Genomic DNA, 26973 nt, shown 5'->3' with positions numbered 1-26973 from the left:
CGGTTCAAGGTCCAAATGACAGTTTCAGTGCAGCTTCAAAGGGCTTTAAACGACACCAGATGATGAATAAGGGTCTTCTCTAGACAAACCATCAGTTTCTGCGAGAAACCCAGCAGTATTTATGCTATTATTTTACCTCTTATCAGACGAACGTGATAACGCCATAACTTCCGCTAAGTGAGGTCAAAATACGAGCATGGTCATAGATGTATATGTAGATGCCTCATTAGCGCCTACACGGATCAGTAGAATGAGGCATCTACGATCAATATATCTATGACCAGGCTCGTATTTTGACCTCACTTAGCGGAAGTTATGGCGGATGATCACGTTCGTCTGATAAGAGGTAAAATAATAGCATAAATACTGCTTGGTTTCTCGCAGAAACTGATGGTTTGTCTAGATAAGACCCTTATTCATCATCTGGTGTTGTTTAAAGCCCTTTGAAGCTGCACTGAAACTGTCATTTGGACCTTGAACCGTTTGGAGCCCATTGAAGTCCATTATATGGAGAAAAACCCTGGAATGTTTTCATCAAAAAGCTTAATTTCTTTTCGACTTTAGAAAGAAAGACATGGACATCTTGGATGTCATGGAGGTGAGTAAATTATCAGCAAAAGTTTATCTAAAAGTGAACTAATCCTTTAATACACTAACAACACTGAAATCAGCGCTTGATTTACTGTTAGATCTGGCAGACATTTGAATACAAAGTAAACACCTGGAGGAAGACCCGGGTGAAAGAAAACATTTGAACATTTCCCTTCTGTTCTAGTGAAGTCCTTCGGCACGGAGGATCGCCCCACGGACAGACCTATCCCCCCTCGAGATGATGTCTTTGAGTACATCATATTTAGAGGAAGTGACATCAAAGACCTGACTGTGTGCGAGCCGCCCAAGCCCACCTGCAACCTTCCTCAGGATCCTGCCATCGTGCAGGTGAGCTGTGCGCATTCAGGTGTTTCTGCAGAACATAAAGCGACGTGAATGCTGACCTGTTGTTGTGTTTATGTGCAGTCCTCTCTGGCATCCTCCGCTGGTCCCGCGGCTCCTTCCTTCCAGTCGTACGCCCCCTTCAGTCGGGCCCCGTACAACCAGTTCAGCTCCGGTGCTCTGGTTCCCCAGCCGTTCGGAGCAGCGGTCACGGGCGGTGAGTTCACACTCGTCTCTTGTGGCTTCCAGCACTGGAGATGGTGTTTAGAAGACAGTATGCAAACAGAGCTCAGCGTTTAGACGTTTTGCCAAATATCAAATCAAAGTGAAATATCTTCAGGTGCTTTAAGGCAAGACACTACAGGCAAAACTAGTGTTTTTTTCCGTGCACTGGTCAATTTTGCCATTTGAAGTCCCTCTACACCTTGGCAATAGAATCGCCTTTGGCTAGTAAATTTTATTCTTAAAGCCGGATGCACACTGTGCGATTTTGGCCGTCTGAGACAAATTTTGAAATCCTAATGGTGCGTTCACACCGGACGCGATTCGCGCGAGTGATTTACATGTTAAGTCAGTGCAGAGACGCGAAATGGCATTCTGCGGCGCGATTCGCGCGAATGAGGCGGCGAGATTCGCGCGATTGAGGCGGTGCGAAGGACGCGAATTGAGCATTTTGAACGCGCGAAACGCTCAAGTTGAAAAATCTGAACTTTGGCGGATATTTCGCGCCGCGTTAACCAATCAGTAGCTTGCTCTAGTAGTGACAACAATGAGGAGAAAATCTGTATATTAATATCTGGTTCAGACAATATGATTATCACTGTGATAACATTAAATGACATGAAACACAACCCAGTCTCTTTTTGTTAAATGCAAGTTTATGTATGATCAATAATGCAAAAGTATAAGTAATGTATAACAAGCTATACATGAAATAAAGCAAACAATGCAGTCAAACATTCAAAGTCAGTGCTAGTAGGCTAACGTTACAACTGCAACATACAGTTATAGCCTAAAAATATAAGGTAATGAAACTTATCTTTGCCCTCAGCCTAAACGATTTGCCAGGGAACAAATTATAGATCCATGAGACCAAAGATCGGCCGTTACAAGACGAATTATAGCTTGAGACATCAGAGCCAGCGGCAGACGGCAGAAGGACTGGCCGAGGAAAGGTTGCCCTCGCCGGCTTTCACGTGCGCTGAGCGCGCTGTCCGCTGGAGCTCACAGCTCCGACAACGCCAGATAAAATGTTCAAATAGGCACTGTTTATGTAAATAAACCACAGATTTGAGCTTTAAACAACTACATTATCGACTGAAAAAGTCTTAAAACTACGTTTTGTCACACATTAACAGTAGATATGAACAAAAAAAAAAAGACATGTAAACACAGCCCATGTCAGCCATTTCTCAACGAGACGAGCTGCTGGCGGAAGCCCCGCCCATGACGCGAATTCGCATCTGTTGTGCAGTGAATGTCACGCGCGATTCGCGCGAGTAAACTAAAAATGTACAGGCGTCCACCTTCGCGCGATTAGCGCGAATTATTCGCGCGAATCGCGTCCGGTGTGAACGCCACATAAAAGATTTCTCTGATCCTAAAATCTGAAGTCTTTGATCCTTAGTTTGACATGTGCACCGACAATCGATTAATGAGCGTTGCGATCAAATTTTACCTCGGACAAAATTCTGGCAGTGTCAGAAGATTTGAGGCGCAATCCTGCAGTGTGACTTCTCCTAGGACGACCGTCAAATCAAGAACCAATAGGAGCGCAGAACCTGATGACGCATTTCGTGCGACAACATCAAATCACAACAGGGAACATGTCGAAAAGAGTCAGGTGAATGAAAAATGCCACCGCTTGTTTTTGTTTGCTGAACGCTACCATTGTGTCTGAATGCGGCTCACCGCTACGAACGTGTCACGGATTGATGACGTAAAACTCAGTCGGTACGAGGCTCTTGCTTGCGTCTGACTGTCGTACAGTCTGACATAATGACAACTGAGATCCTACAATGTGACATGTATTACATCGGGGATAATGTTCGTACAGTCTGACAAGCAACATTCGCAGAGGATTTTGAAAAATCGCATAGTGTGTAGGACCCTTTAGTCGCCAGACTGATATACTGATATATATATACCACTAAATTTATCAATATCTTTGTAAAATGGCACAGCTTTTTAAATATCTGAATGTACACGCTTAACATCAGTCAGCATTAGACTATGTTATGATATTATGATAATCAAGCACTATAAAATGATAGAACTTTAGTAATTAGTAGGGGTGTAACGATTCGTTTTAACAACGATTCGATTCGTATCACGATTTGAGGTTGTCGATACGATTCAAGGACGATTTTGGTTCATTTAGAACGATACGATCCGAAACGATTCAGTGACCTGAAATCGATTCAGTAACTTTTTAGCCAAAAATTGTGTGACTGAAATAAATATCTACTGGTCAGTGCAGGTGAAGTTTCCTAGATTCCTGTTGTTTCTTGTAAGGGAATCAGGTATCAATTAATTATGGATATAAACAAACAAGTAAACAACAATTAATGGCAAATGCATTCAAATTTTATTTGAATAAAGTGCAACCAACAGTTTAGGTTGAATTAACAGGAAGTTAACCTTTTCTGCTCTCATTTTCAATATTCAATACATTTTCAATAAAAGCACAGTAAGTGCAACCAACATTTCAACAGTAGGTTAACCTGCTACTTCTGCTTTTGTTATCCAACATAATAATATTACAATATTAATATCAAAAATAAAGTGCAACTAACTTCTCTTCAGGTTTAATTAATAGTAGGTGTACCTGTTACTTTTGCTGTTGTTTTTCAACATTAAAATAATACAAATACAATATTAATATCAAAAATAAAGTGCAACCAACATTTCTTCAGTTTGAATAAACTGGCTGAACCTGCTACTACTCTCAGTTTAATAAACAAACAATATTTAACAAAAGATAAAATGTAACCAACTACTCTTCAATGACTCTACATATTTCTTTTTCAAAAATATCAACATGATCTGACCGCAGAACACTTCTCTGTGCGTTCACTATATCACCAGCAGTACTAAAACTCGCTCTGCTGGCACACTGGTCCCAGGAATGCACAGGTAACATTTAGCAAGGGTTGAAAGTACAGGTAACACGTTACTAACTTAGCTCTTTCTCCTGGTGACTTGATAATTTCTCGCTGGTTGGCTTCTCCTCTGCCATCCGCCATGCTGTTTTGTTTTCTTAGCGCTGCTGCTGGTGCGTGCGTGGCGATGATGTCACAGATAGGCAGACTGAATCTAGTAACGTTTAACGCCTTTATCATTAAAAGTGCTAAGAAAAAACATCCATTTAAAGTCTGACGTGCTTAAATCCAATGCGTTATTTCCTATGATCGATACAATCGATTGATTACCTTTTAAAACGATGTTAGATCGATATATGTCGTCCGGAAGGCCAACTTGCCGAGCACAGATCGATGTAGTTAGATCGTAGGAAAATAAATCGATACATCGATGTAGTAGATGAATCGTTACACCCCTAGTAATTAGAACTAAAACTGTTGGTAACCATGAATGCATATTTGTGCTTAAGATATTGTTGGCGTTTCTGTAAAAAAAATAGATAATAGTAATTATATTATATTATTAAAAGATAATACTACTAATTCTACTACTAATAACAATATACAACGCACTAAGGGTTGATGAGCTGCTGGGTTCATGAATATTGATCACGTTGACAGCATTCGCTCAAACTGATTTGCTGAAATCAAAACAGGGACAGGAAAAGATGAGCGCCAGCCAATGAGATTGCCGTTTGGACATTAGTCCCGCCCACTACCGAAAAAAAACGGCATATCTTCTGCTTGTTCTTAAAAGCTGAATAATTCCAAATTAACTCTGTTATTATGACAGGAAAATACAACAAAGAATATTGTTAACATGTAGCGTGTCAATTTTGCGTGGTATTTAAGACTCTCGCGTGCGCTCTCTTGCGCGCATGTGTGTGTGAGAGAGTTCTTCACACTAGAGTTCACGGTACGTCAGATGAGCTGATTTTATATCGTATAAATCGCTTGACAAGAGCAAAACTCTCAAGCGCTCATTCAGAGTGTTCAGCGAGTAAAAAAATATTTATGCTAAACTTATTCTTAGCCTCTAACACACACACTGGGGAGTAAAATCAGAGAATTTATTAGCCAATGGCTAATGATAGATATTATTGAATCGCCCAGAGTGACGATTTACTCGCATATGCGAGTGTTTTACTCGCATATGCGAGTGTTTTACTCGCATTGTAGAGGGTTGCCATAACATGTCCTCTCTAAGAGTAATGAAAGAAAGCTTCCAAAATGTTTATTGTAGAGATGCACAGATTTCTCCACCGATTATTCAGACTGATATTGGCCGATTTCTTTAGGGGAAAAAAAAAAATCTCTCTCAAATAATAATGCAAACTACAGGGAACCCTATCATTTGGTACACTATAATATAGTGCTGGGCGTTGTGCTGGTTCATACCGAATACCGGTGTTTTTATTTTTGTTATGATATCAATTTTGATTATACCGCAATACCGGTATATGTCGCTTAAACAACGTTCGGAACGCGGTGCAGCGATGCTGTTTGAGAGGGGTCCGTTTTCACTGTTGCACTGTAGTGAGGACACACCTGAGATCGCATTACAGCCTATGGCTGAATCCGAAATCGCCCCCTATACCCTCAAATAGGGCTTTATTTGAGGGGACAGCCATTTGTAGTGGTGTCCGAAATCATAGTGGACGTTATTGAGTGCACTCATTCAATCCCACAATGCACCGCAATAATGAGTGTACAGTCGACTTCACACACTTGTTTTCATTCACTCCTTCAAGTGAACTGTATTAGTGGACTAACGTAGGGAATAGTGAATGAGGGTTTAGGGATGTCACGGTACCAAAATGTTACGGTACTCGGTACCAATTTTGGTATCTCAGCTAAAACATTTTATTTATTTAACTATTTATAAAAATGTATTAAGTTTATTATTTATGATGATAATCATTATAAGTAAATAATACATAAACATTTAAAGGCTGTATGCTGTTTGTTTATAAAAAAAGATCAAGTGAAAAATAATCAACCATCTAGGCATTATTATTATTATTAGTAGAGAGTAGAGACAAATTATTATTACATAGAGACGTAGCTAAATCTACTCCACAACAGTAGCCTAAAATATTGTCAAATTAAATTTTTTTAGAACCAAACTTTTATTTTGACAGGTTTCCGTGAAGACCTTTGTGTTCATGATATGACAGTTTTCTCAAATGAAATGGTAAATTCTAATGAAGTGACGGTTTATGCGTTCGTGTCCTCATATAGGTTTGTTCAGAGACTGTAGACTCTTAAATGTATTGCAAATATCCTTAGACCTTTTAAATGTTCTTCCGCGTTACTCCCTCGTTTTGGCAGTTTGTTGTTATATAGGGTTAGATTTTTAAAGTGCCTTTTTTTACTCAGTGGTCATATTTTAATATTCATGTGTCTGTTATGAGTATGTTTTATTGGTTGTGTCCCCACAGCATCATTTTGTGGGGCTTTGCAAACCTGTATTAATTCTAGTGTGGAATTTTTCTACAATATTCACTCGTCATGAGAGTAAAACAAGGCATTCTAGTCAATCTACTGCAGTATTTCCTCTCAATCAGTAGAAAATGTGGTTAACATCCTGTCATGCATAGGGAAAAAAATACCGTCATATGAAACCGGTAAAATTTAAAAAAAGTACAGTGATATACATTTTTGGTCATACCGCCAGCACTACTATAATATTAGAGGTTAAAATAAACAACCGAGCTATTATATTCAACTGATATTTATTTTCAGACATAATTAAACTGAAATGTTTGTATACAACTCCGTTGCACATAAGGTAGTTTTCATAAACACTTGTCTTCGTGACGAATGTATTCAAACATGTATAATAAACAGCAAATAAGCTCCTCTAGTGATTTATTTATAGCTAACTAATGAACTCTGAGCACTGGAGGACGTTCCTGAGGTAAATGCAAGGTTAAGTGACATTGTTCACAAGATGTTTGTCTTTCTGCGATTGAAACATTGATTGATGGATTACATGAGACATGAATCGTTTCAGCAAGTTGTACTGTATCTGTCAACATTCCTTCTGATAATCATGAATGTTTTTCTAGGGATAATTTGCATTATTAGTGGAAGAAAAGATGTTCTTGAACCTTCTAAGAGTGTGAAAACGCCATTTATTGTTTGAATTTTGTGATAAAATTGACAGAATTTGAAGGCTATTTATATCAGAAATAACAACGCTCTGTGATTATTGGATGGGAGGCGCTACAAATAATGTTTGATGTAGGGTGAAAAAACATATCTGGCAACCCTGGCTTAAAGGAACACTCAACTTTTTGTGACTTTAGCTTATTCGCCGTATCCCCCAGAGTTAGATAAGTCCACACACACCATTCTCATCTCCGTGCCATAACTCTGTCTGACACACCCACCGCTAGCCTAGCTTAGCACAAAGACTGGAGGTAAATGGCTCCAGCTAGCCTAGCTTAGCACAAAGACTGGAGGTAAACGGCTCCAGCTAGCCAAAATGTCGGCGTGTTCCTTTAAACTTCTGTGATTCATATGGTCAAATAATAGATATATAATACATATAATAGAGCCTGCATTAACGTCTCTATATTTGAACTGTTATTGTCACGTTAACTTCAAAACAAGAGTTTCTTCACACAAAGTATGAGTTGCAGTCTGACACGTTTTTGATTGGCAGGATATCATCGGCTGTTTTTAAACAATCTGTCGATTAGTGAAAAGAATTGCTTTAAACTGCATTTCTAGTATATTGTTCTACACTTCATCTATTTGCAGATTTCAATTACAGTTCATATCTGTAACGGCTGTTTTCTCAAACTAGTGAGAACTCCTCTTCAGCAGCATTTACTTGCTGCTTATCTATATTATAAAGGTTTTTACAGGCGTTTAATCTAGGGCTGCAACGACGCGTCGACGTCGTCGCTGACGTCGACTACGAAAATACGTCGACGTGCGTGAAATGCGTTGACGCGTCGGCGGCACATTATTTACGTTCTAGAATGGAACAGAAGATCTAGAATAATGGCAGCTTCTGCTCCCGGGCATAGTGAAAATGATCGTTTATCATATAAAGCCAGACCGCGACATTCAAAAGTGTGGGAGTACTTTAAACAGAAGCCAAATAAAACTGTGCTTTGTTCGCTCTGTAACGCCGGTTTCACACTGCGCGCGCAGTGGCAGAGCAGGTGCTGTGCAATTAATCGAATTTCGATTTCGATTATGCCTCCCAACGATCACCAAAATAGTACAATCGAGAAAAAACGATTATTTTGCCTTGCGTTCTGAATGAAACGCGCATGCGCTCATCCGCCCCTCCCGAAGCCACAATCTCTCTCAGATCGGGAGTCTCGTGTGCATATCATCCGCTGGAATTTAAAAACTCGGCGCGAGTAAAGATGGCAGAAGGAGGGCAGTTACAGCAGCGTTTGGTGAGCAAAAAAGGCAAAACCAACTCCGTTGTCTGGGAACAGTTTGGCTTCGAGGAATCAGACGACGAGCAAAAACATGTTACGTGCAAGATTTGCTACATGGTAGTGGCTGCAACGCAAGAGAACACCACGAATTTGTTTAACCACTTGAAAATTAAACAGAGTGACCTATGACAATCTAATAAAGAAACAAAAACTGACGAGAGCAGGGGTGCCGTGTAAACGTCCTTTTTTCCCCCTCATATTTTTCAAATAATTCTCTCTTTGTAAACTTTGTTCAATGCATGCGAGTGCTGTCGTATGTTCGAATATGACCAGTCGTTTTCCCCGTCATCACCCGGGTTTAGTGCCAGAAGACGCGAATGAGAAGCCGCGCGCTGTGAGAAAATGTATCTGTATCTGATAATGTATCATCCGAGAGCGCGCACACGTCTCTCAGCGCGCAAATATTGAGTTCTCTTTCAAGTCTTGCTCTTGAACGGACAAACTCACACAAAACGTATGTCAACATGTCCATCTTGATGAGTATCTTAGCAGACATAGTCTGTATATGCCTTAAGTGAACTTTATACAATCGAGAAAGACGACGCATATCCGATCCGGATTGAATAGCTTTTGTAAATTTAATAGGATTAATCTTTAATTTATGCACTCAAATATGCAATGTTATTTTACATTTGAGACATTTCTGTACCTGAAAACTAAGGTTAGACGTACCTGAAAAGCATATCTAGCCGAACCATATTGTTTATCTTATTTATTTGTGATTATCATTTTTACGTGAATACTTTTATACTTTGATTTGAATATATGTTATATTATTTATTTTAATAGTTCAAAAAGTACAACAAATGTTACAATTTCAATTGAATTGTTGAAAGGTGTATTTTTAATAAATACAACACATTCCCAAAGTCATGTGAAATAATCGTGTTACATAATCGTGATTTCAATATTGACCAAAATAATCGTGATTATGATTTTTTCCATAATCGAGCAGCCCTAGCAGAGCAGGAGCTGTGCGCGTGGAGAGCGGGAGCTTTCACACTGCAGTCAGTGTTGCCAAGTCCGCTTTTTTCCGCGGAATTGGGCTACTTCTACACTGTTGCCGCGGGCTGTGTCTCATGTCCGCGGGTTGAAGCAAAAAAACACACATATTTAACCCCCCGAACGCGATGTTTACCAGAGAACCTCCCCGAAACGCGATTGGGCTTGTTTTGGGCTAGTTTTGAGTAACGAATGGGTGGGTTTTGTTGTGTAAACCTGGCAACCCTGCTGCCAGTGTTCTCTCGCGCAGCTGAACCGTGGCGCGTGTATTGCAACAGACGGTCACATTTTCCGGGGTTCTTCTCGACCCCAGTACGTCTCGTGCTTTTTTTTATTATGGGCTGCATATATCTCCTGTTAATGCGACCTGGTTCCCCTCTGTCCCAAACACATATGCATAATAACTTGTTGTATATAGGTAGTTTACATGATTAAAGTAACATTAAAGTTAAGATATGCCTCTAGCTTTAATAATTTAAATGTGTCTTTGAAGTTTGGGCAAAAACTTCTGGCAGCTTTAGTCGTTGTTTATGCACATGTATCTTCAAAATAGACGACTAGTTATACATTAACACTATGCTGAAAGCTCCTGTATGTGAACTTTTTGCAGATAAATACAAGTGCATTTTCGTTTACTATTGACACAAATCAATAAGTAAATCATACTCAACTACTATAGTAAACAACTTTTCCTAATTAGGCCTACTCTGTATACATTTTATGATGAATAGTATCATTATATATTATGTTTAAAAAGCTTCTTGTGTTCATATATTTCATTATAAAATGGCATACTATGTACACTACCCTTCCTGAAATACAATTAATATTGTCATCATTCATTGATTTCATGTTAAAATAATATACAAATTCACTACCCTCTTTGAAATACAATAATCAGTAAAAAAGAATAATAAGATTAATCTGGAAAAATAATCGTTAGATTAGTCGACTAATCGAAAAAATAATCGTTAGATTAGTCGACAGAAAAAATAATCGTTAGTTGCAGCTCTAGTTTAATCATTCATGTGGTTTATAACATTCCTAAAACATGGTGGAACTTATTTTTTTGGATGTTTGCAGTGTTTTCTGATTTATGGAGTGACAAAAAGAAAAAAAATCCCCTTCGTAAAAACTTTAATATGTCGGCAAATTAAAATGAGACGACTTTATTCATTTCTGTTCTGGAAATGAATAAAAAATAGCACATTTAATTAGATAATACCTCATTTGCATGTGTAAACACAACCGTTCAGACAAATGTTACCGTATTAACCTGTGGTGCCTTGCCTTAAGAGTTCGTTTAGTGTTGGTCCTGTTTTTATCATGGATAGACAGGCAATTTATACAGTGCATATTTGTATTTCAAATAGCAGAAGTTTACTTTGAAACGTGTTTTATATTGCACATAATATATGCCAAAACCCAGAGAAATCAAAGCACTTCGACCTTTCTTGATCCTGCCTTTAAACTGTACTACATCTGTTGCCATCTCTTACATTAGCAGACAAGCTTTGGCTTTTTTGTAGTATTTTTGCAAGGTTTGAATAATTTTAAATGGATGAAAATTTTCGCTTGTCCGAGCGAGCAACAGTTAAGCAAGGAGGCGGATCTTATAGAAAGGCTGATTGCATGAGTGTTTGGCTGCTGCATATGAGGCGTTTTTCTGCCAGTGTGTGACGTGTTAAAGCTCACACTTAAAGTTGTGCACTTCCTCCCCTCACAGGAAGCAGCTCAGGTCCTGCTTTCGGTAGTGAGGCGAGCACTACTGCCCCTCAGTCCCAGAGCTCTGCTCTTCTCCCGCTCTCTCGCTCGCTGAGCGCTCACAAACCCGAAGGTAACCGGAGGACCGGCGCTAACGTGAATGGCTTTAGTGTGTTCGTCTTTTGGCCCGTGATTATGCAGGATTACAGCATGTGATGGTTTATGACTCGAGTGTCTCTGTCAGTTCAGACAACATGAAATCAAATTACTTAAATGCACAATTCATCGGCGCACATTATTCCAAAGAAATGTGTTTTTCATTAAATTGCAAGAACGTCTGTTCTGTTGATGTAGGCAACACCAGACGAATAAGTAAGTATATAGAAATCATATCCACTTTTCACAATCCAATCTAAATGCATTCAACTTTCAACCATTGCAAATGATGCTTATTTCATGTTGTCTTAACCCTTAAATGCATGAATGTTTTGCCAATCATCATTACATATTTGGGTCTTTAGTAACCCCGGATCTTTATCCAGGGCTCGACATAAACGCTTGTCTAGGACATTTTTTGAAGGAGCAAAAAGGTTGAGGTTTTTTCTTACACAAACGCATCGATTCGCTTCAGAAGGCCTTTATTAACACCCCGGAGCCGTGTGGAGCAGTTATATTTTGGATAGATGGATTTTTTTATGGACTTCAAAAACAGAGCAACTATTACTGCTATTATAAAGCTTGGATTAGTCTGGACTTTTTTAAAGCTACACTGTGTGATATTTTCCCCCATCTAGTGGTGAAAAGGTATATGACCATCCAGTGAATATTAGTTTCTGTTCCTCTCAATTCCGATTTCGTTTTAACTCCTACGGTGGCCGATTTAGTCCAAGATTAACATGGCTTCCAGTTCGACCTCGTCCACATTCGACACGGTGCCATCGAGTGTTAAAACGCCAAAGGCGAAGCTTGAATTTACGGGTATGTCCCTCTTTGGCTAATGTACTTTCAAGATGGAGGGGCAACATGGCGACCGGCATTCGAACCCTCACCCGTATGTATTTTCAATGGCATATTATAAACTTACGAGAATACTTTATTACTTGAAAGAAGTAAATATACATTAATGAGCACATATATTTTTGAAAAAACGAAGTGTTTTTAGCTAAGAATAAACTAAAAAAGTTACACAGTGTAGCTTTAACATAACTCTAATTGTATTCGTCTGAAAGAAGAATGTCATAAACAACTCGGATGACTTGAGGGTTAGTAAATCATGGGATAATTTTCATTTTTGGGTGAACTATCCCTTTAAGACCACCTTTTGCCACCTACTAGTTTCATGATTAAACACTCTTTCCAACATTTCTTATTTGTATATTCAAAAATATTTAAAACAATCTCATAACATTATTTAATGCAGTTGGAATTTTTCAGTGTAAATGATTTAGTTTGATTGGTAACAGCCCTATAGTGTCTTATTATTCGAATTTATTGATCAAATTTAAGAATTTAAAATTTAAAACGATTAGGGAAAAATGCCCTTTATTAGGCCACGGTTAAAATATCATGCATGTAGATTTAAATGTCAAAGCTGACTGAACACTGAGTATATTGCTTCAGAATAAATTATATTTACAACACACAAAATCCTATTTTTTTCTGGATAAGTAAAACATTTTTACCATGACTGACCGATTACTAATAACGACAATTACAAAAGAATAAAATAAAGTATATTTCGTTACCTTTTGGAGCTTGGAAGGGTTCAATTTCAGCTGTGCTTTTTACCATCATCACTATCATCGTCAGAGCTCATTTCCATCTCAAACAGAGTCTTGATTAGGGCTGTGTATTGCCAAGAATCTGGCGAAACAATACGTTTCACGATACAGGGATTGTTATATATTGCGATATTGTAAGAGAGGCAATATATTGCGTTTTTTTTTTTTTTTTTTTTTGGAAAGCTCTAATTTAAAAGAATAAACACATCCATATGCATAACCTGACAAGTAACTATTGTATTTAATTAATAAAGTATCATTTATATCACTAATCACTATTTTGTGCAATCTAAGTAAAGGGAAATAGTAAAGTTGACTACAGGATATTTTATGTGTATATGTTTTAAAGGTTCACAGTATAGCGGTTTTTAATTTCTAAACTATTTAACAACAAAGTGCATAGTCCATTCCATGACTGAATGAATGTTTGTTTTATATTTAATACTGTAAAGCTGTTTGCTTTAAAGCAGTCTATTGTATAAAGTGCTATTTAAAGTACTGAACTGCATCGCTACGATCAGATGCTTTTGTTCTGCTGCCACCGCTGTCAGTTCTGTTGTGTGTTTTTGTTACTGAGAGGAAAACGTGCTGAACATATTCTATTGAAACGGTTTAGCGAGCTCTCAGATTCAATGCGTTTCCCGCGTATTTGACTTGGCCTATTTTGCAAACAAAATGACTCTTGTCGATTTCCTTGGTGGCTTCTTTATAGCTGAAGCCAAAATGAGTCCACACCTAAGCTCTGTATACCGCGGGAGCGCAATAATTATATCATCTTGTGAGCTTGATTTGCTAATGCACACACTAGCGATGCTGCGCGTCACGTTCTGAGATAACGCTGCCATCTAACGGTTGGGTTTTATGCAGTCTTTGGTTTAAACCGAGCACAAAGCCACGAATCTTGGATGTAAGTAAATAAATATATAAATATATAAATTAGGGCTGTCAAAAGATTAATCACATCCAAAATAAAAGTTTGTGTTTACATAATGTGTGTGTACTCTGTTAATTATTATTTATATATAAATACACTAACATTCATGTTTATATTTAAGAAATATTTGTATGTATATACTGTATATACATTTATATAATATATATAAATATAAATGTTTTATATATAAAAATATTTTTTTCTTAAATATATACATGCTTGTGTGTGTATTTATATATAAATAATAATTAACAGAGTACACACACATATATTATTGAAACACAAACTTTTATTTTGGATGCGATTAATCCCGATTAATCTTTTGACAGCCCTAATAAAAATATCGATAGAGTTTTTGAGAATCGATACAGTATCGCCAAACATATCGCGATTTTCACGTGTATTGATATTTTCTTACACCCCTAGTCTTGATCGTTTTCAACGTCTTCACAATCAATATTTTGATCTCTGCCTGCAGTAATCATGACTAGGGTTGGGAATCGTGAGAAATTTTCCGGTTCCGATTCCGGTTCCATTAAAATTATTAAACAAATAGTGGTAAAGGAAAAAGGCGCAATACGCAACTCAAACAATCCATTTTGTGTTTATTACTTGCTCTAAAATTAATTCACAGGTTGGCAATGTCAAAAAAGTCCTGTACTGTACATATATTACAGTATTAATTACGCCATTCTTGCAACACATTTTTTTCAAATGAACACCTCTGAAATTGTCTTATTACATTTAATCTCTCTGTCTCTGAATAAAACCAAGTTATAAATTATATTTATTAGTTATATTTATTAATTAGTTGTATATTAATTTAATAGTAATTCAGTTATTCAGTGAACTTGTAAATAATACATTGCAATTCAGCATTACAAAGGTAATTGTGGCTAAACGCTTACCTAAACCATGGTGACTCAACGGTTGACAAATATATATATATATATATATATATATATAGGCCTTTCACTATAAATCTGGTATAAGCCCTGTGGCACTCTGTGCTGTAGCAAATGTTTTGTCAAATTGCTAGTGCAGCCTCCTTTGCATGTTATTAACTTTTCACACGTGTTACATTTTGCTTCATTATCATTCATTCTTTGGAAATGAATCCATACTTGTGACTTTCTCTTCGCCATGCTGGTGGTCAACGAGAAAATATCTGACGCAAAACCGTAAATGTGTAGCGCGAGGGCTTTCAGTGCTGAACTGCGTTGCCCTCCTGGAAGCGGCAGGCAACGTAATTAATATTCATGATGAGGTGAGCCAGGGTTGCCAGGTTTTTACAAAAAAACCCACACAATTGCACAATCGCTTCAACCCGCGGACATGAAACACAGCCCGCGGCAACAGTAGAAAGCGGGAAAACCACGGACTTGGCAACACTGGCTGTCACTCGCTATGAAAGGATACGCTTCCAGCGCTTCGCACACACATTGCACCAGAACCGTTTTCGGAACCGAAACTTAGGAATTTCGCGCGGTTCTGGTATTTTTCAAAAATCAGTTTCAGTTCTGCATAAGAACCGGTTCTCGGTTCCCAACCCTAATCATGACTGAAACATCACATCATCTTTGTGTATCAGACATTGTCACCTTGAAGAATAAAGGTGTACTGCACTTGTCATCAGAGATTTTTTTTTTACAATAAATTACAGTAAAAAACAGACATTCTATTGTTTAATGAATACAATGAAGGTCGAGATCTAACTTCTAATAAATAATGAATGAAGGGGAGGCTGGTGAATGACGTCCTGGGTCGCTAAAGACCTGAGGTATGCGTTTAAGGGTTAATTGCTGTTTACCACATGATGATATCGCTGCGGTGTTGTTTTTGGTTGTTCATTTCGTGAGTCTGAATTGTCCTCTTTTTCAGGTCGTTCAAGCCCATCTGTGGAGCACTTGAGGAAGACCCCGACCCAAGAGCATGCGGTCCAGACGGCCCCGGCCGCTCCCCCTGCGGTTGCAACCAGTACAGCGGGTCAGAGGAGTGGCCCTGGAGTCGCACGGCCTGCCCTCAACACCCAGAAATCTGCTGAAAACCAGGAGCAAAAAGGTGAGAATGTTATGCTGCGTTCACACCAAACGTAGCCTGACGTCGTCATACTCAATTCTAGTCAGAAAATGAGTCTGATTCTGCTCCGTTGGGCTGTGATTATGGGGCGTGTTTCAACCGAACCAGGAAAGACCTCAATTGGATAGACCTACAACCAATCAGAGCAACGGAGCGACGCATAACGTTAGTTGTCAAATGTCAACAGAACTCAACTGACCTGTGTTGCCATGTCCGCGGGTTGAAGCGACCCTAATTATGTGATATACAGACCCAGGAATGCGATTTTTAGCTGCCAGCCCTGCCAAAATAACACATATTTTACCCCCCAAATGCCTTTTTTCCCCGGAGAACACCCCTGGAAAGCTATTGGGCTTGTTTTTGGCTAGTTTTGAGGAACGTTAGCAATTGGGCGGTTTTGTTGTAAAAACTTGGCAACCCTGTCTGCACGCACGCTGGAATAAGTTACGTTAGAAGAAAAAGATGAGTGTAAACGATCTTTGCCGGTGTTGTAAAAAAATAATTTAAGGATACACAGAGTACTTACCAACACGATCATCATTTCCGAGAGAAATAGTAAAGGTGAAGCATTTACAACAATTTCTCCGTTTAGGATTAGAACAAATTGAACCCAAGCGCTCTTTGGTGACGTGGATGATTACGTTACTGTTGATCATCTGTCCATCATCGTCTAAAGCCCGCCCTGATGATTTCATTGGTCCGAACAGTTTCTGTTCGGGCATAATTACTTCTCTACGGAGAAAGTCCAGACCAAACTGCCCGAGTAAAAATGTTGTGGGCGGGGCTAAGTTCGGCTGGCATCCAGGCTACACCAAACGCGAATAGAGTGTCAAAATCGTGTCTACCGCGTCTAGTTTCACGCGCAAATATTTTGAATGCGTCCGCGGCGAATTGGACGCACGTAGAAAAAGAAATTGACGCGCGTTCAGGAGAAATAGGAGAAATATGTCATAAAACACCTCTGCCTCTTTTCATTTCCATTAAAAATATATATTAAGCATTAATAACCACACAAATGTGGTCCAGGCAACGCCTACATTATCTTCACTGCATGTATATTTAAATATCCTTAAAATATAAAGTTATGAAACTTCTCTTTGCCCTCAGTCAAAACGATTTAGCAGACAACAAATTATAGATTCATGAGAGCAAAGCTCGGCCGTTAGATCCACACAAGACGAACCACTACAGGCCATCAGAGCCAACGGCAGAAGGACTGGCCGAGGAAAGGCTGCTCTCGCTGGGGTTATGAACGCCCGGTGATCACCTGGATCTCACAACTCCAAAAACACAAGATCATTTTTTTAAATAGGCGCTCTCTTTATAAATAAACCACAGATTTGAGCTTTAAACTACTACATTCTCACCTGAAAAAGTCTTAAAACTACACTTTGTGACACAATAGTAGTATTTTTAAATTATGCGGGTTTCTCATCACGTCACTTTACCACGTGACCGCAGCGAGCAGGCTCCTGATTGGTTAACGCGGCGCAAATTGATGCCAAAGTTCCACATTTTCAACTCGGGCGTCAGATGCGAATTCGCTTCAAACGCGTGAATGCACAAAAGCACCATTCGCGTGTAACGTGCATATCGCGCAAGACGCTCAATTCGCGTCATTCGCGCGTCCAGTCCAACTGAGGCGGATTCGCGTCAACGCGCCTTTCCATTGACTTAACATTGAAATCACTCGCGCCAGACGCTCTATTCGCGTTTGGTGTGAACACAGCATTAGAGCTGGAAATGTATGAACATCAATTTAAAAGCTTAATGTACAGATATCATTGAAGAATAGTGTTTCACCTGCAGACAATAATTGTGTTGTGTTTTGTTGATCAGCGTCTGATGTCCAGAAGGTTCCTCGGCCAGAATCGGATTCAAACAGGCCTGATAACAAAGACCCAATCAAACGCCATTCAGGCGGTGGTGAGTCGCTTTAAAACGTCTGTCCTGCATTTGCATTTACAATCGTGGACACAAGTTATGTCCGGCCTAGGAAAATTGACACCTTTGCCCTTTATTCAAGTATTATTTAAAAAAATGGTTAAGGATTTTCTAAGCATATTTGCGTAGCTGTGTTTGGTGTCAATAGTTTTATTTGTGATGATAACGGCAAATTGTGCGAACATAATTTTTGGCCAGGCTGTCATAAAAAGAAATGATGAACACATGCAAAAACGAGAGCCAACGAAATATTAATAACCGATTAGCTTGTAGTAAATGTATGCTTTTCTATGCATTTTATTTTTTGCATAGTAAAATTCCATATAACCCTCATACTTTGGTGGTTTAATTGAACTTGTCCGAAGAGGATATTTGTTTGTAATGACCCTACATCACTTTTGGCCACTACTGTACATCATCACGATCAGGGCTGCAAGCATCATTTGAGATAACGCTTGTTTTCTCTCTAGGTGGCGCTCCTCCAATGAGAAGGGGGCGGGGCAGTGGTGGCGGAGGAGGCGGCGGTCAGCGTGGGCGGGGCAGGTTTAACGGGCGTAGAGACGGACCAATGAAATTTGAGAAGGACTTTGACTTTGAGAGTGCCAACGCCCAGTTCAATAAAGAAGAGATCGACCGCGAGTTCCAAAGCAAACTCAAGATTAAAGGTACTGTTGCGTAAAATATATAAAATGTGCAGAAATGTGACCCTAATATGTTTTTTGGTAACACTTTACTTGAAGGGGTGTGCATAAGACTGACATGACACCTTCATAATCATGACATGACACGTCATGAATATGAAGAAGTTTGTATGCATGTTTATGACAACTGTCATTAAGTGTCATTTGCTCAATTATATCATTTTTAATGCAAAGATGACATTATTTGAGATGTCTTTATGACAACTTGACATAAACCAATACATCATAACCTGTCAGTGTCTTTGTCATGACAACTTGACATTACTAAGACAACATAACCTGTCATAAATCTGTCATAAACATGACATGGCAGATAAATTATCAAATTTAAGAAACTACTTAATGGCGTACACCTAACCAGTGCCACTATCATTTTGAGGTAAGTTTTCAATGACTCAGTACAATTTCCTCTATGACGCCATAGCTTAGGTCAAGAAAAATATTTATGAGACTGTCATAAAATAATTTGACAGAGTATTGAAACTTAATGACATTTTAATGACAAATTAAATTTGTACCACTGAAAAAACGTGGTCATAAAAAAACATTATAATGGCCTCATGACAGCCAACGTCAAAACCAACCACATGACAGTTTAATGTAATGTTAAAGCATAAAGCTAAGTCGTTTCTTAAGTTTGATAATTCATCTGCTATGTCATGTTTAGGGTGACCACCATCACACAAACCAAATGTGGGACAATTACTAAGTTTGTGTGGGACATGTTACCGACACTAAAACATAATCTGAAACTGTTACACAATCCCCCAGTTTCACAGACAAGGCTTAAGCTAGTCCTAGACTAAAATGCATTTTTGAGTTGTGTTAACTGAAAGAAACTTGCACTGATGTATCTTAAAATATGTCAGTGCCATTGTTTTGTCTTACGATACACACCAGTAAGGTTTTTTTTTTAAGGGCACATTTATAAAAGTTACTTAAATGTACTAATTGAACTAATGCCTAATCCTAGTTTAGCCTAAGCCCTGTTTGTGAAACCGGGCCAATATCTATCTAACTTAATAAAAACATATGTATTCTGCCTTTCAGATGATAAAAATACTTTGTTCTTTAGTCCCTTCCAGAAAACACCATTACATCACAATATAACATTTTACATGTCATTTAAATTCAACATCACTGAGCCCAAAGGCAGCAGGCATCAGGTCTGACCAAGTCCAATAATGAACAAATAAAATATAAAGCAACATGAAATTAGTTCATTGACAGTCTTATATATTATATTATATATTAAGAATATAACCAATTTACCGAATTATCCATTCGTTTTCTACATGGAACGAATCACCGCTCCACATTTTGATTGACAGCCATCACAACCTACTAGTGACCGTGTTTACTCCTTTCTTTTCAACCATTGGATAGGATTTTAAAAAAACGCCTGTTGTATTTGTGAAAGGCGGGATGTTACTTCTGACGAAGCGCTGTTAAATATGTCTAGGTGAAAAACGATGCCGCAAAAAGAATAAATGAAATGCTTTCTTAAAAAGGCAAAAGAACGCATGCATGTTTTCTTAATATGATAATTAAAAACCAACAGACTGATGAAAATGCGGGACATTTTCTCAATATGCGACGTGCGGGACAAGGGGTTAAAATGCTGTGCGGTACAACGCAAAGCGGGACGGGTGGTCACCCTAGTCATGTTTATGATGGGTTATGTTGTCTTGGTAATGTCAAGTTGTCATGACAAAGACACTGACAGGTTATGATGTATTGGTTTATGTCAAGTTGTCATAAAGACATCTCAAATAGTGTCATCTTTGCATTAAAAATGACATAATTGACCAAATTACACTTAATGACAGTTGTCATAAACATGCATAAAAACTCCTTCATATTGTCATGATTATGAAGGTGTCATGTAAGTCTTATGCACACCCCTTCAAGTAAAGTGTTACCTGTTTTTTTTTCTTTTCATTAGTGTGATTTTTAGTGGCTGTTTATTGTCATGTGAGTTATAATGTGACTTTGCGCTGCAGATGAGAAGAGTGAGAAATCGGAGAAGACTGTGAATGGGGAGGAGAAGACCGATTCGGGTGTGGAGACCCAGAACAGCGAAGGCAACATTGATGAGGAGGATCCATTGGGACCCAACTGTTACTATGACAAATCCAAGTCCTTCTTCGACAACATCTCCTGCGACGACACCAGGTGAGATCTCGGCTAATTACATTGTCCATTAGGGCTATTGATGACGGATCTCACCATTTGAGTCCAGTTTACAAGCTCTCGATTTTTATATCAAATCTTGGAAATATTTCTCTGTAAAATAATGTTACTAGAGTTGTAAACTATACAGGGATACATCTTGATACCACAATACCAAATTAAATTGAACAGTAATATTAAATAATATTAAAGTTAACAGAACCCAAATGGTTTTTAAATTAAATTGCTTTATTTTTGGATATAATAATTTTATATAAATATTTAAATTGCACATTCTTGATGATATAATTATCTTTTACTTCAATTTGTTGTTGAAAAATGACTGTTTATAATGTTTAATAAATGTTAACCATGACTGGTTTATTCAAACATACATTGAGACATCACTAACCGGTAAAAAATATAATTAAAATATTATATAGTACATACATTTAGCAAAATGCTCCTGTCTATACAGTGTTTCCCCTAGGATTTTTTTTCAGGGGGGTTGGTAGAGCGGGAGTGTTATGGATACGTGGTCTTGTCATAGACAATAAATTAATTAATTTGGTAAATAAATATAAACAACATTTTTACATCACACAACTATTTACAACACAAAAGAGGTTTGCTTTGATTGAGTTGTTTCTCTGGATTTTGTTGCTTTAAAAAAAAAGGGTTATCGCCTTTCTCCATTCCTCTTCGACATTTTTACCACTAAAGTTACTCACAAATCCTTTTTTTTTGTGAAATATATTTCAGGGCTCAATGCTAAGGATTTTTTTCAGGGGTTCAAATTTTGACCCTGCCAATTTTCACTGGCCCCACCACAAAAAAAAACTGATAAATAAAATTAAATAGTATTGTTTTTGAGCCATGTAACCTTAATAAATAAGGTTTTGACTCTAAAAACTATTATCCTAACTCATAAGTTTTTTAAATTGTTAAAGACAGTCAGTAATAAAATAAGAACAAATAATCAAATTACGAGCAAAAGCGCAAATAAATACTGCAGAACAAACATATACAAATGAAATAAACAGTTCTTTTCATGTAGGTCTAAACTAGATTGTCAGGTACAAAAATAGTAATCAAATGTAAAATATCTCTTCCATCTCAGTACCTCGAATTTAGAGAATCAGGCAGTTAGGGATCTATTTATCATCTTTTTAATTCTCTTTACAGCTGTGTTAATTATCCTTGCTTTTATTTTTAATTCTTATACATTGTATTTTTTTTTATTTCTTAAACATATGTTATCACCATCTCAATTCCTTTTCTGCGTAAAGCACTTTGAATTACCATTGTGTATGAAGTGTGCTATATAAATAAACTTGCCTTGCCTTACTATTAAACTAAATGTATTATATATTATACTATAGTACATAATAGAGAAGAATTTGATTTTGGATGCTGCATAGGTGTTTCAAACAATAGTCACATGACCTCACTACAATGTTTAAGTCAGAAAACTGTCCGGTTATTTCCTCAGAATTAGTTATTTTGCATTATTAGTGCAGTTTTGTGTAAAAATGTCTTAACAGTGATCCAGCAATGAGTCAAATGTTAGATGTTGATGCCTTTTCATGTCTCACCTGGGGCCCGTTCTTCGTACCTCGCTTAATACATCTAAGATGATTTGACAGATCCCAGATCTTTTAATCGTGATAACTGATCTCTGGCTAATTTGGTTCTTCAAACGAATTTGCGGATTGGATTAAAATATCTGGATTAAATGATCTAAGATCACAGCGCGTTCTTGTGTTCCCTGAAGAGGGCAGATGCATCGATACTCAAAACCACGATCAGCAATGCAGCGATTGGCTGGCGTCAAGACAGCAACGTAATGACATCATATAATTAAAAAGCCACCTGGCAAAAAACTTGACAAATTACACAAAAAAAACCCACGAATTTCTGGACCTTTATAAGGAAACAGCCAAACGACCAAACCAACATACAAGTTATAATAGATAAATGATAAATGTTTTTTTTACATGATTACCAATTATTTATATTCACGATTTTATACAGTATTTGTACACCCTTTACATTTTTATTTCAATGTTGTAAGTTAATTTTTAATTCAATTTGAAGCAGATTTGTAACATGACAGTATTTAAGTTTCTTATGGGTCAAGATCAAATGATCTCTTGCGCTGCATCAAGCCATCCCATAATATCCGTGATCACTTAATGCACGGCTCAGATTAACTGTACAACGTGTGTAAACCAATAAAAACAAAATTATAAATCGCTCAATCAAGTGGCTGTGTCTATAGTATTATACATTCTCATATACATATACAATATAACATTTTTATATTATTATTTAAAATTATTATTATTGCCCCTGGTTCAGTAATGCACTCTTGTAATAAAGTAGCAGTGGCTGGGACAGATTTTAAGCATCACCTCAAGATGCGATCTAATCCTGTTTACATGAAATAAGCCGCTCGAGCAGGTTTAAGCTTACGGACCTGTTACTATGACAGCAAGTCCAGGATGAGCTTCGAAGAACCAAACAATCCAAGATCAAGCCAAATCGTCAGCAATCAAATCCAGCTAACTGAGTTCGCGAGGTACGAAGAACGGGCCCCTGGTTTGAACAGGTGTAAATGCTTCGAGTGGTCAGTCACTCTGGGTTCAGTGGATTAATCTGTTGTTGTAAAGTTTAAAAATAACCGAATGAATCCTCTAACAGACGTGTACTCTTCTGTCTTTTCTAGAAAGGAGAAATCAGGAGGTGCTTTTGGAAGGTAAATATATTTTTTTGTCTATAAATATATCTATATATATTAGGGGTGTAACGGTACACGTATTCGTATTGAACCGTTTCGGTACAGGGCTCTCGGTTCGGTGCGCGCGTGTACCGAACGGTTATGAATGCAATATATGAATACAATCCGCTTGTTTAAAGCGCGGAACACACTTCAGTCCTAGTTCCCACACGAACATATTGAGTATTCAGTCCATTTTATCACAAAATTCAAACGATAAATGCCGTTTTAACGCTCTTTAATGTGACATGACTGATAGACGCATATCAGTTCAAGTTCAAGCGACAGCGTGCGCCGCGCGAGTGAACGCGATCAGGAAGAGATGATTGCGTTCACTGGCGCGCCGCGCGCTGCCGCTTGAGAAGGAATAAATATAAATGAATATCTTAAGGTATGTTGAGGATACATTACAACTTACTGAAACGTATCATATGTTGTGTAATCACTCCATCAGTGTTTCAACCGCGGAAAGACAATAAAACATTTGTAAACAAGGTCGTGTAGAATCACGTTTACCTCAGAAGTCATTCAGTGTCCACAGCTGTTAGTTTACTAGAGAGATTAACTCTTTCACTGAATACATGCACTATATTAGCCTATATATTCATTATATTAGCCTATATATATTCATTATATACTACTTAGCCTGTTAGTGATGTCTTGTTTATTTAATGTATGTTTAAATAAATCTGTCATGAAAATTACAGCCACTAAATGATTATATTTCAACAACGAATTGGAGAAAAAAATTATAATTAGATTTAGAAGTTAATGCAAAAACTGCCTAATGTGAAGCTTATGAGTGCTGATTTTTATATCTAAAAATAAATAGCAACTTAATTTAGGCTAATAGTTTGGGCTCTGTTGTTAATCTTTAATAGCAATATGTAAGTAAGGGCTCCCTATATAGTTTACAGCATTATCTTTAAGAAACTTTTAATTATAACCGAATTAATTTAAGGACTGACAAATTTTTTTCATTAAACCACTGTTGAATAAAAATGAATAAAAAGCTATTTTGTAAAACTGCTGTACCGAATCCGTACCGAACCGTGACTTCAAAACCGAGGTACGTACCGAACCGTCAGTTTTGTGTACCGTTACACCCCTAATATATATATATATGCTAACGTGTTTATGAAGCCATGTTTATGATTCAGACTACCCAAATTCACCTGTTGACATGCAAGATTATTTATTTCAGCTAGAAGTGACTCTGAGTGTGAGCTCTTTAAATGATATTTACAAACCGTTAAATTCAGTGTTGAAAGTGTTGAAACCCTGATTTAAATTATATATAACCAAAGGAAGAAATGGGCAAATCAAAAATGTCACTTTGTGTTTTCAGGTGGCATGTTAAACTATTAGCCTTCTACACCTTTTGTTTGGCATTCACACAATGAATCCTGCCTGGTGCAGAGTTGTCCATAACATCTTATAAAGCAGATATTTTTTGTAGCAGACTCCAAAACTTGGAATATTTTGCTCAGATTTTTGCCCTGATTTGCAGTCTGGATGAGGCTACAATAGTTGCCGAAAGTCTGTGCCAGTTTTTAGGCAGTCTGAGATTTCCCAGAAAATGTGTGTATGATGGGCACAGACTTTTTTTTAGCTTCAGACTATGATTCCATCCAGTCGGAGGATATCAGAACGATTTTACATCGGTTATCATAGTGAATGACGCGTCGCTGTTGAAACCGAAGCTGTCCTCTATCTAACAGTGTTGCAATAAAATACGATAACAATACACAAGTCACTTAACAGAACACATGCAGGGCTCCAGACGAACATTTAAGAGCAGTGGCACCAATGTATCAAAGTTAATTTAATCTTAACATTGCTATTGTTAAGTGCAGTTACTCATATTACATTTGTTTATTGGAGATTTAACAGTGAAGCACTGAGCTTGAACTGATATGCAGGTAAAATTACTTTTATTAACAACAGTAATGTGCAAAACAATCATTTTAATAGGGAAAATGTAAATTAATGTACCTTTGTTAGTATCACACTGACCTAACTGACAGCTTCAGTGATTATAAAAGGAGAGCTCTTTACTTGCTTTGTGTAATTCAGTCACAATTTGAAAAAAAGACTTTGTGACTTCTTACTTTTGTCCATATATTAGGGAGTGGGAATGGCTAAATAAGTCAATAAGTGCTCCTCTGCCGCCATCTGCTGGTTATAGCGATGATTTTAAAATAACATCATATATATATATATATATATATATATATATATATATACACTACACCTTTAAACATTTAGTTTTACAGATCATCACATTAAAAATAAATGAGCTTTGAAGTGCTGTATAAAGTGTGAAGCCCTTGAAAAGTGCTTGAATTTCACTCTCAAAAGGTTGTATGAACCCTGAGATGAATAATGTAAAAAAACATTTGACTATTTCTGCTACAATACCATGTGGTGTTACTATATTAGATCCATGGTGAATGTCAGTGATTTGTGGACCGAAACCCGTCAGCTGATAAACCAGGGGTCTCCAAACTCGGTCCTGGAGGGCCGCTGTCCTGCAGAGTTTAGCTCCAACCCCAAATAAACACATCTGAACCAGCTAATAAGTGTCTTACAAGGCCATAGTTAGACACTGATTAGCTGGTTCAAGTGTGTTTAATTGGGGTTGGAGCTAAACTCGGCAGGACAGCGGCCCTCCAGGACCGAGTTTGGAGACCCCTCTGATAAACGGGTAATGAGTAGCGTGGTTCAGTTCCGCTTTCATTTTCTTTGCGGTTTGATGCTTCTCATATGAAACAGAAATGGCTCATCAGTTAGGCACTGTGGTGGAGGCACCAGTGCGACCTCTAACAAAATGTAGTCGCACCAGCTGGAGTAAAGGTCACAATGCCACCGTTTGTTCGCAGTCTGGAGCCCTGACATGTAACAAATTAGTCTCAATATTTGATTCATCAGCACAGATAAAACAACTGACTGCGCCACTACCCAAAAGCACTTGTTTTTGTTTTTTTGCGACTCCGCACACAGAGTTGCTAAACGACGGTGGCTATTTTCTGCAGATCCATGTTTGTTTCATTTGTCACGCGTCTACTAGCAACGAGTTGTGTTTCTGTGTGAGTTTGTTGTGTTCAGAACCATTTGAAAGTCTGGTAGTGTGTGTGTATTAGGGGTGTAACGATTCGTTTTAACAACGATTCGATTCGTATCACGATTTGAGGTTGTCGATACGATTCAAGGACGATATTGGTTCATTTAGAACGATACGATCCAAAACGATTCAGTGACTTGAAATCGATTCAGTAACTTTTTAGCCAAAAATTGTGTGACTGAAATAAATATCTACTGGTCAGTGCCAGTGAAGT

The 26973-nt window shown here is 37.8% G+C and overlaps 1 protein-coding gene across 3 annotated transcripts in view; it reads left to right on the top strand.

Moving 5' to 3' along the window:
* The window catches only part of lsm14ab (LSM14A mRNA processing body assembly factor b), a 36960-nt gene that overhangs the window by 1141 nt on the left and 8846 nt on the right, over positions 1-26973 (top strand). For 2 of the 3 annotated variants that reach the window (XM_079825822.1, XM_079825823.1), the window contains exons 2-9: positions 776-939; positions 1018-1150; positions 11268-11378; positions 15842-16021; positions 17879-17965; positions 18454-18648; positions 20688-20859; positions 23585-23614. In XM_079825822.1, the coding sequence (XP_079681948.1) occupies positions 776-939; positions 1018-1150; positions 11268-11378; positions 15842-16021; positions 17879-17965; positions 18454-18648; positions 20688-20859; positions 23585-23614 (1072 nt within the window). The remainder of the gene's footprint in view (positions 1-775; positions 940-1017; positions 1151-11267; positions 11379-15841; positions 16022-17878; positions 17966-18453; positions 18649-20687; positions 20860-23584; positions 23615-26973) is intronic. The other variant, XM_079825824.1, reaches the window with a different exon arrangement.

Source organism: Gobio gobio (genome assembly GCF_949357685.1).
Source record: "Gobio gobio genome assembly, chromosome: 9".
Taxonomy (NCBI): domain Eukaryota; kingdom Metazoa; phylum Chordata; class Actinopteri; order Cypriniformes; family Gobionidae; genus Gobio; species Gobio gobio.
The sequence above is the reverse complement of the archived record's forward strand: the minus strand, read 5'-3'. Positions and strand labels throughout refer to the sequence as shown.